At 41.4% G+C, this 13561-nt stretch overlaps 1 protein-coding gene across 1 annotated transcript in view; it reads left to right on the forward strand.

Annotated features, from left to right (window-relative positions):
• Window positions 1–13561, forward strand: part of AK9 (adenylate kinase 9) — a 135250-nt gene that overhangs the window by 35713 nt on the left and 85976 nt on the right. The window contains exons 15-18 of the mRNA XM_060190863.1: window positions 1610–1684; window positions 5060–5205; window positions 9301–9457; window positions 13146–13257. Of these exons, the coding sequence (XP_060046846.1) occupies window positions 1610–1684; window positions 5060–5205; window positions 9301–9457; window positions 13146–13257 (490 nt within the window). The remainder of the gene's footprint in view (window positions 1–1609; window positions 1685–5059; window positions 5206–9300; window positions 9458–13145; window positions 13258–13561) is intronic.

Below are 13561 nucleotides of genomic sequence, written 5' to 3' on the forward strand. Positions count from 1 at the left end.
GCTCTGGTAAAAAAAAAAAAAAAAAAAAAAAAAAGAAATAGCTTCTCTCTGACAGACTGAAAGAGAACAGCTACAGACACTGATTCACTAGGATAGAGAAAGATATACTGAAACCAGAGCACCTTGTACCACTTTTTAAAAAAAATTATCATCATACGACAGCAAATCATTTCAGAGAAGCATAAAACCCATAGTGTTAGCTCTGAAGTGGTACCACTAAAAGCTATTTACCCTTACAAATTTTCCCATTTATATTTTAACATAGAAAGCATAGGAAATGCATTTTTTTACCTTTTTATAATGCAGCATTTATATATATATATATATATATATATATATATATATATATCACTTCATATGGAATTATTTTGAACCTTATTATTTTTGTGGTGCTTAGGCCTCAAGTTGTTAATATTTATCACTAGTGATTTTTTTTCCCTGAAGGACATAGTATCATCTTCTTTAACTGCAGAGTAGCATTCTATTGCAGACATCACTAAGGCTGGTGCTGAAATGTTTAGTGTCTGTGTTTTCATCCAAGTTTTCTTCCTGTGATTTCAGATCTAATAGTTAAATTCAATTCATTTTGAAATACATTTTGTATGGTATAGTGGTCTAATTTTTGTTTGTTTGTTTGTTTTGTTTTGGGGGTTTGTCTTTCTCCACTGTGTGTTCTTAACTTTTTTTGTTGTCACAGACCATGTGTAGCTTTATTGTTGAGCCCTCAGTTCTATTCCATTGATCTATGTCTGTTATTATTCCAACATCATACTTTTTTGACTACTGTAGCTATGTAGTAAAATTGAAATCAGGGAAAGCTATATCTCCATTTTTTTTTACAGGGTTGATCTAGTCATTTGAGGTTCCATACAAAATTTAGGAGGTTTTTGCTCTATTTCTGTATCTATGAAAAATACCAATGGAATAAGGATTGCATTGATTCTCCTTAAATCACTGTAGATACACGGTCATTTAAAAACACTAATTATTCCAACCCATGATGTAAATGTCTTTTCATTTCTTTGTCAGTTTTTCAGTTGCTTTCAGTGGTGCCGTTTGGCTTTCAGTCCACTGGTTAAATTTATTCCTAGATGTTTTATTATATTGATGACATTATATTTTATTATATTGATGATATTATATTTTATTATGTTGATGATATTATATTTTGTTATATTTATGATATTATATTTTATTATATTGATGACATTACAATAGTATTTTTTTCTTTTTCTGATTGGCTATTGTATGGATTTAGAACTGCAGCAGGTTTTTGTATATTGACTTTATAGTCTGCCTTGTTACTATATTCATGTTTTGTTCTCTGTACACATGGTTTGTGTGCATAGTCAAAAGAGGTTAAAAAAAGAAAGAAAAAAGAAAAAGAGATGCACTGGTATTACATAAAACTGTAATAACTTTTGGTTACTATAGGCTAAGTCATTATCTTTATTTTCCAAATATATTTGCCTATTTGTTAATTAATGATTGTTACTTCCTTCTGTGTTGAAAATTTGAATTTTGGGTCCCTGGGTTTTGAGAATCACATAAAATTTTCTTTACTACTGTTCTTTGAGTTCTAATGATGTTTTATTCACATATCAAAAAGAAACCAGTCAGAGCTCTACAATTCAGCGAAGTTCTTACGAAAGCAGCCAAGATTCAAAGTATGAGAAATTATCAGGTATGTTAATTATTTGGGTGATTTGGTGATCTAAGATAAATTCATGATTGGTTCCTTCAGAATTTAACAGAAGAAATATATGAATTTTTAAAAAGTATTGTTAATATCCAGCTTATTCTATCATAGGGTCTTCTCTAGGAAAAGAACATTCAGGAACATAAGAAAAACAACATGTATTAAATATCTTAGTGAAAAGCAGTTGGGAACAAAGACCAGTCTTTTTAATCTACCATTTCTAATATTCCTTACCATGACAATGTACAAGATCATTGCTGGTGCTTCAACCATTTTACCTGGGAGAAAAGATAAGCTGGGGGGCAGTTGAATTAACACTCATTAAAGAGATAATGAGGTGGGCAGGGGTAGGTAGCATAATGGTTATGCAAAGGAACTCCTATGCCTGAGGCTTCAGAATCCCAGGTTCAATCCCCTGCACCACCATAAGCCAGAACTAAGCAGTGCTCTGGTGAAAAAAAAAATGATAGGGAGAGGGAGACAAGACAGTGGTGTGCATCTGGTTGAGCACCGATGCTCAAGGATGTAGGTTCAAGCCCCAAGTCCCCACCTACATGGGGAAAACTTCAGGAGTGGTGAAGCAGTGCTGCAGGTGTCTATCTTTCTCTCTCCTCCTCCTCTCAGTTTCTCTCTATTCTAAAAAAAAATTAAAAAGGAAAAAATGACCACCACAAACAGTGTAGTGGTGGATTCTTCATGCAGGCACGAAACCCCATTGATAACCCTGGTGGCAAGAGAGGCAGGGGGAGAGCGAGGGAGGGGAGGGAAAAGGAGGGGAGGGGAGGCCATGTAGCACCAATCAGAGCACACATGCTATCATGTGCAAGGATCCAGGTGGAAACTTCCTGAGTGGTGAAGCAGGTGTCTCTGTCTCTTTCCCTTTCTATCTCTCCCTTCCCTCTCAATTTCTCTCCACCTCTATCCCAAATAAATAAATTTTAAAAGCATATTTTAAAAAAGAAGTGATAGAAGGACACACACACACTGAGTTTCAATTGCTGGCAGCATCTTATCTATCAGCACTTCAGTTCACCAAGGAAGTTGGGAACTGTATGTAGTGTTTCTAGGTAGGCACAGTGCTGACTCCAACAAAATCATGATTTTGCGCTACTGCCAGGCCCCCTAGACTTCTCATTTCATTGAACAGAGAGCAAAGGCAACTTTCCTTGGAAGGTACTTTGGAGTTTTTCTGGGGTTGTGAAAATTGGACTCTGGTGAAAACCCTGAAGGATGTTGCCCCTATGGGGAGACCCTCATTAGACATGACTGGAAGGGCAAATGTAGATAGCTACCCATCTCCTGTCCCATTAGAACAATAGATGAGTTTTTCATCAAGGTGCAGCCTGTGAGCTAACTCATTCAGAAAGATATTCAGAATCCAACAAGGGCACACATCCAAATGAGCACATGAAAAAAATAATAATAATAACCTGTGCCATCCATCCATCCTCCCATCCTCTCCCCCTGCCATCCTCCTGTCTTCTTACTTTCTCACAGAACCTCACTCTTGCTTTTTCTTTTCTTTTACTTATTTATTTATTGGGAGATTAAAGTTTTATAGTCAACAGTCAATACAAGTTTGTACATGCGTCACATTTCCCAGTTTTCCACATAACAATTTAACCCCCACTAGGTCCTCCTCTGCCATTCTGTTCCAGGACCTGACACACACACACACACACACACACACACACACACACACACACACACACACACACACACACACACACACACACCCCAGAGTCTTTTACTTTGGTGCAGTACACCAACTCCAGTCCAAGTTCTGCTGGGTGTTTTTCCTTCTGATCTTGTTTTTCAACTTCTGTCTGTGAGTGAGATCATCCCTTACCCTTCCTTCTCTTTCTGGCTGATCTCACTTAACTTGATTTCTTCAAGTTCCGTCCAAGATGGGCTGAAAATGGTGAAATCACCATTTTTAATAGCTGAGTAGTATTTCATTGTATATATAGACTACAACTTGCTCAGCCACTCATCTGTTGTTGGACACCTGGGTTGCTTCCAGGTTCTGGATAACACAAATTGTACTGCTAAGAACATATGTGTACACAGATATTTTTGGATAGATGTGTTGGGTTCCTTAGGATCTATCCCCAGGAGAGGGATTGCAGGGTCATAGGGTAGGTCCACTTCTAGCCTTCTGAGAGTTCTCCAGACAGGGGTTGGACCAATTTACATTCCCACCAGCAGTGCAGGAGGAGAACCTCACACTTGTAAATGAAAATGTTCATCTTGTTTTCTGATGCAGGCCTTAGACACTCATGTTTCCACTTGACCCCAGAATCCTTTGCTCCCACCTGTTCTCCCTGGCTTCCTGGGTTTTGACTTGCACCTGGCGTGATTCTACTAGCCGCCGCCGTCACTTTCATTCACAACTTTCATTCACTTTTATTCACAACTCGCTGGCTATAAGCAAGTGTGTTGGCATTTTTGTGACTATTTATTTATTTATTTTTGCCTCCAGGGTTATTGCTGAGGCTCAGTGGCTGCACCATGAATCCACTGCTCCTGGGGGCTATTTTTGTTGACCTTGTTGCCCCTATTGTTATTATCATTGCTGTCATTGCTGTTGTTTTGGATAGAACAGAGAGAAATCGAGAGAGGAGGGGGAGACGGAGGGAGGAAGAGAAAGACACCTGCAAACCTGCTTCACCGCGCCTGTAAAGCAACCACCCTGCAGGTGGGGAGCCGGGGGCTCAAACGGGGATCCTTACTCCAGTCCTTGCTGCCGGGCTAGCCTGAGGGTGTTTCTTCCCAGGCACCTGCTCTCTGGGTTGGAGAGAATTCGACTAGAGCAAACCTAGGCTGCTGCTTACTCAGCGACGCGGGAGAGGAACCAGGAACTCTCCTGGCTGAGTGGGAATGCAATGCAATGTGTTTATTGATCAGAAAAGAATCTGCCTTTATATCTTTTGAGGCAGAATTAGCCAGCCGGAAAAGGAAATGGGGGTAGGAGAGTGGGTGGAGAGAAGGAAAAGAACGAGAATTCCACCTAACCAGTGGGGATTAAACCAATGCCCTGCAGGCAGGGCGGGTCTCAGGCAAACAGTGATTATGTAAATAGACCACAGCATCAAGCAATGCAGCAGGCCTGGCGTAATGACCAGCACTTTGTGCTTTGCGCCACTTGCACTAACTCCCATGTACCACCTCCGGCCCCCACTTTTCTGACTTCTGACCTATCATTTCCTCCTTATTCTTTTTTCCACTTCTAGAATGTGCTGCTGTAACACAAAAATAGTACTTCCTTGGATGCAGTGTCAGCCATCATTGTGCTACTGTAAATAGTATTGCCCATTGAGATTATTAATGGCATTAATTTATTAACTTATTTTACTTTAGAATCATTAGAAGAGATAGAGGAGGTGACTTCAAATCATCCAGATGTTCTTTCCATGTTAGAAGACACTATGAGACTGACAAGAGATATGCAATTTGAACAACCATATGAAAAGCATGCTGAAATATTAGAGGAAGTCCTCAAAGAGGTAAGCAATTCAGACTGTCCATTTGTATTATTGATACAATGGAATCCTTATATATGTATAATTAGTGTAGAGCCTTATCTGGCAGTATTGAAAATACCTTTTGGAATTATGTGCATTGTTGTGTACAGTCTACCTCCGTGGGTAACTGCTTATGCGCTCTGGTAAATTTTCTTTTGTCAACACGTATGCACTGTGGTCACCTAGCTTTGAAATCCATTCATCATCAGCTTTTGTTGTTTTTAGCTGAGTTGAGTTGGTTAAAATGATCCATGTGATACTTTGTGCTGCATATGGTTCACGGGGTAGATCCGAAACCAGTGCTAACGGTAGATACTTGATCTAAAAGCGAATTTGTTGTGCACTGTGACAGATTTTGCTCCATAGCTAATTCATTTCATCCAGTCACTTTTTTTTTTCTTTTTTCTTTTTCTTTTTTTTTTTTTATTAAAGAAAGGATTAATTAACAAAACCATAGGGTAGGAGGGGTACAACTCCACACAATTCCCGCCACCCAATCTCCATAACCCACCCCCTCCCCTGATAGCTTTCCCATTCTCTATCTCTCTGGGAGCATGGACCCAGGGTCATTGAGGGTTGCAGAAGGTAGAAGGTCTGGCTTCTGTAATTGCTTCCTCGCTGAACATGGGCGTTGACTGGTCGGTCCATACTCCCAGTCTGCCTCTCTCTTTCCCTAGTAGGATGGGTCTCTGGGGAAGCTGAGCTCCAGGACACATTGGTGGTCATCCAGTCACTTTGACTGTGCTCCTAGGGTGATGGATGGACACACCCGTGTTTCTCCAAAGTGGGAAAAAAGCCTCCAGGACTATGTCTAACCGACAAGTCAGAACATTTATCTTTCATTTATGAAGACAATTATATTCATATGGGTCTGTTTTGTATAGAGATCTTGGGCAAAAGTCAGAGCAAAAGTCAAAGAAAGCAGGTAAGGGCTGGATGGTAGCACATATGGTCGAGCACATGTTGTCCAGGCACAAGGACTTGGCTTCAAGCCCCCAGCCCCCATATCTGAAAGGAGCTACACGAAGCAGTGAAGCAGCTCTCCCCCCCACCTTCCCCCTCCCCAACTTCTCTCTGTCCTATCAAATGAAAGAGAGAAAAAAAGTGGCTTCTGTAGCAGTGAATTCATCATGCAGTCACCAAATCCCAGCAATTAACCCTGGTGGGAATAAAGAGAAAGAGAGGTGAGGGGGAGGGGAGATGAAGAAAGGAAGAAAGGGAAGGAGAGAGAAAGGAAGGAAGGAAGAAAGAGGAGAGGGAGAAAGAAAGAAAGGAAAAGAAAAGAAAGGAAAAGAAGCAAGTTTTCAACTTCTTTTGTGGTTTCCTATGATTTGAAAATGATTTCATCTAAAATTATTGTGTAAGAAGAAAAAAACTGTTCAGTAGAAGCAAACCACTCTGTAAGACATCAGGTAGGCTCCTCAAGCTCTTAGCTCTACCAAATGGATGCTGCCCCTCTCTGAGATCTTTCAACTTCACATTTCCTTGGGCTGGCCTCTCATTTATTGTATTCCTTCAGTGACATGCTGGGGTTTCTTAGTTGTCTGAACTAGATCACCTCAAGATGCTTAGAAGTTCACTCATGAGTAAGTACCCAAAGCAGATAATTTTTAATTTTGCTCTTGCCAGAGAGTTATACTGGCCATCTTGACATATCTCCCCACCGCCTTGACTTCTGATATCCTCTCATTATTTCTTGGCACATAAAGATTTTTAAAGTCCTGTGGTCCAGGAGGTGGCGCAGTGGATAAAGTGTTGGATTCTCAAGCTGGTCCCGAGTTCAATCCCTAGCAGCACATGTACCAGAATGATGTCTGGTTCTTTCTCTCTTATATTTCTCATGAATAAATAAATAAATTCTTTAAAAAAAGATGTTTAAAGTCCTTAGAATTACATCTGGGGAGGTGACTTAGTGGGTAGAACAGAAGTCTTGCATGCAAAACCCCAGCTTCAGAGTGATGCTCTAATCTCTCCCGTTCATACACATGGCTGTAAAAATAGATAAATCTAAGGGGGCCAGGTGGTAGTGCAGTGGGTTATGCACACATAGCATGAAGCTCAAGGATCCCAGTTCGAGCTCTCAGCTCCCCACCTGTAGGGGAGTCTCTTCACAGGCGGTGAAGCAGGTCTGCAGGTGTCTGTCTTCCTCTCCCCCTCTCTGTCTTCCCCTCCTCTCTCCATTTCTCTCTGTCCTATCTAACAACAATAATAACAAGGGCAACAAAAATGGGGAAAATGGCCTCTGGGTGCAGTGAATTTGTAGTGCAGGCACCGAGCCCCAGCAATAACCCTGGAGAAAAAAAAATAGATAAATCTAAAATAAAATAAAAAATACCTCATAGTTATCCACAGATGCACTGATTTTCATAGGTGTTGAAGCTGTTGCTCCTGGCCATTGGGAGGTGAGGACAGACCAGAGTTGGGCAAAACTCTCCAAGTAGCCAATGGTTGTTTTGACTCAGCTCCTTCCTTCTGTCTTCACTCTCTTACTGAGGGGTAAACAGCAAAAGGGAAGGGGGCATATTTACACACACACACACACACACACACACACACACACACACACACACCTTAGCTGGACTAGAAATTCTAGAAATTTACTACTTGAAGAATGATCCATGGACCATTATCACATGGGATCGTTTCAGAAAATGCAGGCTTGGGGCCAGCATAGTAGCTTGCTGGACTAGTGTGCTACTTTGCCGTGTGTGGGACCCAGGTTCAAGCCTGGACCTCACTGCATTGTAGGAAGCTTCAGTGCTGTGGTCTCTCTCTAAAAAATAATGACAAAAATGTAGGCTTGGGTCTTTCCTCAGATCTTCTCAACCAGGATCTGAATTTTGTAGTGCTGAATACACAGAGTAAAGTAGAATATATTGTTACATTTATTTAATAAAGATTCTTTTGCTTCAAGTCTTCATTTTTTTCTTTTATTGCCCTTTTTATTGTTGTTGTTATTGATGTTGTCATTGTTGGATAGGACAAAGAGAAATGGAGAGAGGAGGGGAAGACAGAGAGGAGAAGAGAAAGATAGACACCTGCAGACCCGCTTCTCCGCCTGTGAAGCGACTCCCCTGCAGGTGGGGAGCCGGGGGCTGGAACCGGGATCCTTACTTCGGTCCTTGTGCTTCGCACGACGTGCACTTAACCTGCTGCGCTACCGCCCAACACCCTCAAGTCTTCATTTTTTAAATGTGTGGGAGTGTTGGGGGATCCTTGATTTCTTAATATACCCCATTTATTATAATTCCTATTAGTTCTCTGCTGAACTATTTTTCATAATTACTAACAGCCATCTATTATAGCAGACATGTCAGAAAGTCTTTGTCATCTCTCTAGCTCAGTCACTAGCCAACAGGGGTGTATTGGCCATGTCAGGGTAAGCACAGATGGTCAATAGGCTTAAATTTTACATGAATCCTGCCTCTGAGACCCTTGAGCTGTGTCTACTTTCTTGGGGTAAGGTCATGACTTGCAGAGTAAAAGACAGAACTCAATATAATCACTAGAACTGGAGATAACAAATCTGAGTGGCCTACATACTGTGTGAGAGGTCATTCAATTACGCATGCCTCAAGATGTTTGTGTATACTCTCAAAATGTGTGTGTCTATGTATGCCCTTAAGATGTTTACATTTGGGAGCTGGGCAGTGTCCCAGTGGGTTAAGCACACAGGGTACGGGTTGCAGGGACTGGTGTGAGGATGCCTGTTCGAGCCCTGGCTCCCCACCTGCAGGAGGTTCACTTCACAGGCGGTGAAGCAGGACTGCAGGTGTCTTTCTCTCCTCCTCTCTGTCTTCTCCTCCTCTCTTCATTTCTATCCTATCCAACAACGACGGCATCAATAACAACAACAATAATAATTACAACAACAATAAAAAACAAGGACAACAAAAGGGAAAAATAAACATTAAAAAATAAAATTAAAATTAAAAAAAAGTAAGGGTCTCTTTTTTATCCTTCTGAGAAACAGAAGTACTCAAAAGTCACTTGGGTTAGGGCCACAAAAATGATATAGCTAGGTAGCATCTGTGACTTGGCCAGATGTGGTGGTAATGCTAGTGTAACTTTTCACAGGTGGTGGAAGAAAACAAGAGTCAGTTTCCTGATGCCCCCAGATTTGGAGGCTGGGTTCTGGACAACCCTCCTTTAATACGAGAGCTGTGGACAGTCTTGGTGGAAAAAGGAACGGCACCGGATTTAGTCGTCGTTCTATTGAATGGGGAAGAGAATGGTTGGTAAATACTTATCATGTGTATTTGAGAGTGAAGCTTCTTATTGTTGATATTTTTATCTAAAATATAAAGACAAAAAAATTGTTAATCTATAGTTCAGTGGAACACAGATTCCAGAAATAAACTTTTGGTCAGCTAGTTTTTGTTGAAGGCATAAATAATACTGTCTTGTGCCTCTTATGATAATATGTTTCCAAAAGTGGTTTCTGGGGGGAATTTAGTTACTTTCTCTTTTAATATTTCAATTATTTTATTTATTTATTCCCTTTTGTTGCCATTATTATTATTGTTGTTGTCTTCATTGTTGGATAGGACAGAGAAAAATGGAGAGAGGAGGGGAAGACAGAGAGGGGGAGAGAAAGACAGACACCTGCAAACCTGCTTCACCGCTTGTGAAGTGACTCCCCTGCAGGTGGGGAGCCGGGGCCTCGAACCAGGATCCTTAGGCCTGTCCTTGCGCTTTGCGCCACATGCGCTTAACCCACTGCACTACCGCCCAACTCCCTAATGTTTCAATTCTTTTTAAATTTGATTTTAAAGTAACGTTAGTTTACAAGGCTATATATATATTATTTTTTCTTTTTTTTATCAGAGCACTGCTCATGCCTGGTTTGTGGATGTCCCAGGGATTGAACCTGGGACTTTGAAGCCTCAGGCATGAAAGTCTGTTCACATAACCATTATACTATATACCCCCACTCACCAATAGAAGTTTTAGAAGTACAGTTTCTTATCTCTTCAAGCCTGTGTTCTGGCACCATTACACCACCAAAGTGTGTGTTCTGTAAAGTGCACCACCTCAGGCCCCCTTTTGTATTCTTTATAGGTCTTGGTTAGTGGAAGTGAGTTCCTTCAGCTTTTCCTTATCTCAAAAGCCCTTTATGCTGCCTTCAAGCCTGATGGATACCTAGCAGAAGGAAGTTTTCTTTGGTGGAGGTCTTTTCCACTCAGAACTTTATTTTTTTTTATTTTTTATTTTTTTAGTTTATCATCTTTTTATTTTATTTTATTTTATTTAAGAAAGGATTAATTAATAAAACCATAAGGTAGGAGGGGTATAACTCCACACAATTCCCACCACCCAATCTCCATATCCCACCCCCTCCCCTGATAGCTTTCCCATTCTCTAGCCCTCTGGGAGCATGGACCCAGGGCCGTTGAGGGTTGCAGAAGGTAGAAGGTCTGGCTTCTGTAATTGCTTCCCCGCTGAACATGGGCGTTGACTGGTCGGTCCATACTCCCAGTCTGCCTCTCTCTTTCCCTAGTATGGTGTGTCTCTGGGGAAGCTGAGCTCCAGGACACATTGGTGGGGTCTTCAATCCAGGGAAGCCTGGCCAGCATCCTGGTGGCATCTGGAACCTGGTGATTGAAAAGACAGTTAACATACGAGGCCAAACAAATTGTTGACACTCAGAACTTTAAATTTGCCTGCCAGCCCTCCGAGTCTCTAGTTTCTGATGAAAAAACATCTGAGAGTCTCACAGAATTTCCCTTCTCGATGACTCTTTGCTTTTCTCCAGCAGCCCTCAAAATCATTTCTTTGTCTTTAATCTTTTCTTTCTTTCTTTCTTTTTTTTTTTTTTAATACTTATGTGCCTTGGTGAACTTAAACTTGAATTCACTTGTTTTAGAGCCCTTTGAGGCTCCTGGATCTGAGAGTTTGTTCCTTTAATTTGAGAAAATTCTCAGCTAAAATGTCTTCAATGATAAATTCTGTCTCTCCCTTCTCCTTGTTTACTTCCATGGTATGAATGCTGTTCCTCTTGAGCGATGTCTCTTCGCTCTTGTAGTACCTTAATTTCTTCCCGTGTTTTCATTTGACTTGTTTATTTTGCTATCTGGGGGCTTCTTTCACCGATCTTCCTGCTGCCCACAGCACACTGACCTCTGCCTTCCTGCAGGTATTTCTCCTCTGGTTTGTCTCGTTGCTTGTTTATTTGCCACAAATGTTATTGCTAGAGTTCAGTTCAGTTCTTTTTCTTCCTTTTTAATAAAGGTAAATAGAAATAGGGAGGGAAAGGGGAAGAGGGAGAGAGAGAGAGAGAGAGAGAGAAATAGATGTGGGCCAGGTGATAGTGCACCTGGTTGAGAACACATGTTACAGTGCACAAGGACCTGGGTTTGAACCTCTGGTTCCCACCTGCAGGGGAGAAGCTTTGCAAGTGTTGAAGCAGAGCTGCAGGTGTCTTTCTGTCTCTTTTTAAATAAATATTTATGGGAGTCGGGCGGTAGCATAGCAGGTTAAGCACACGTGGCGTGAAGCGCAAGGGCCGGCTTAAGGATCCTGGTTCAAGCCCCCAGCTCCCCACCTGCAGGGGAGTCACTCCACAAACGGTGAAGCAGGTCTGCAGGTATCTATCTTTCTCTCTCCCTCTCTGCCTTCCCCTCCTCTCTCCATTTCTTTCTGTCCTACCTAACAACGACAACATCAATAACAACAACAATAAAAAAGAAAGTCCTAATATCTATTTATTTATTATTGGATAGAAACAGAGAGAAATTGAGAGGGGAGAGTGACATAGGGAGGGAAAGAGACAGAGAGACACCTGCAGCCCTGCTTCACCACTCCTAAATCTTCCCCCCTGCAGGTGGGGATGAGGGACTTGAACCTGGATCCTTGTACACTGAAACGTGAGCTCTTAACAAGGCACGCCACTGCCTGGCCCCTCTCTCAGCCTTTCTCCCTCTCTATCGTCCCCTTCCCTCTCTATTTCTGGCTGTCTCTATCAAATAAATAAATTAGTGAAGATAGCACCAAAAAAATTCAGAGAGAGAGAAACAGATGCTTCGGCAGAGGGTCCATGGCAGCTGGAGCAGCCAGACTCAAGGTAACTAGAGGTGCCAGTGATGTGGGACCAGTAGGGGCAATGGCCACAGCAGCGACATCCTCACCAGCTGGTACGTAACCAAGTGGAGGAGCAGATTTGTTTACTTTTCTTGTAGGTTTTTTGGTCCTTGAAGCCTAGGCTTCCTTCTCCTCTCCCCCCACCCACCTTTGCTATTACTTCATCTGGGCTCCAAGTTTGTTTACACGCTGGCTTTTCATGCATGCTGTAATTTTCCTTGTGGTGGTGGTAACGAGAACTGCTAGTCCACTACAGTGTTGGATTGGAGTCCTAATGTTTTAATTATTTATATCATGCTGATCTATACCCTTGAACAATGATTTAAGATGTTTTCTAATATGGAACTGGGGAGATTGCACAGTTTTTGAGAGCTCAAGTTCAGCCCCTAGCACCACTATAAACCAGAGCTGAGCAGTACTTTGATCTGTCATTAAAATAAATCCTTTTATTTCAATAAATCTTTTTTAAAAAGAGGTCTCAGAGCAATTACAGAAGCCAAGCTTTCCACCTGCTGCACCCCATAATGATCCTGGGTCCATGCTCCAAAGGGATAAAGAATAGAAAAGCTTCCAATGGAGGGGATGGGATACGGAACTCTGGTGGTGAGAGTTGTGTGGAATTATATCCCTCTTACCGTATGGTCTTGTTGATCATTATTAAATCAATCAGTAGAAACATAAATAAAAAAGAGGTCTCAGTATCTTAATGTACACTCTTTATATAAATGCCTAAGGAAAATATATGTAGATATGGACAGAAATAATCTTATTGCTGATTTCCAAAAATATATCTAATTGTATCTTACGGACTTTAAAAATTATTCTCTTTATCTCTATTTCAGGAAAATGTTTACTACATAGACTATATTTGCAAAAGAAACTTGAAATTGACTCAAGTATTTTTAGAAGATTACTAGAGGAACAATATGAGGTAAAACAAGAAGAAGAAGCAAGGTGAGAAATCTACATGGAAAGCTAAAATTCTGGAATGATGTTGTTCAGGGAGTTGGGTGGCGGTAGCACAGTGGGTTAAGCACAGGTGGTGCAAAACACAAAGACCAGTGTAAGGATCCCGGTTCGAGCCCCAGCTCCCCACCTGTAGGGGAGTGACTTCACAGGTGGTGAAGCAGGTCTGCAAGTATCTGTCTTTCTCTCCCCCTCTCTGTCTTCCCCTCCTCTCTCCTTTTTTCTCTCTTATCCAACAACAACGACAACAATAACTACAACAATACAACAAAAAGGGCAACAAAAGGGAATA

The sequence above is a fragment of the Erinaceus europaeus genome, chromosome 4, assembly GCF_950295315.1.
Source record: "Erinaceus europaeus chromosome 4, mEriEur2.1, whole genome shotgun sequence".
NCBI lineage: Eukaryota > Metazoa > Chordata > Mammalia > Eulipotyphla > Erinaceidae > Erinaceus > Erinaceus europaeus.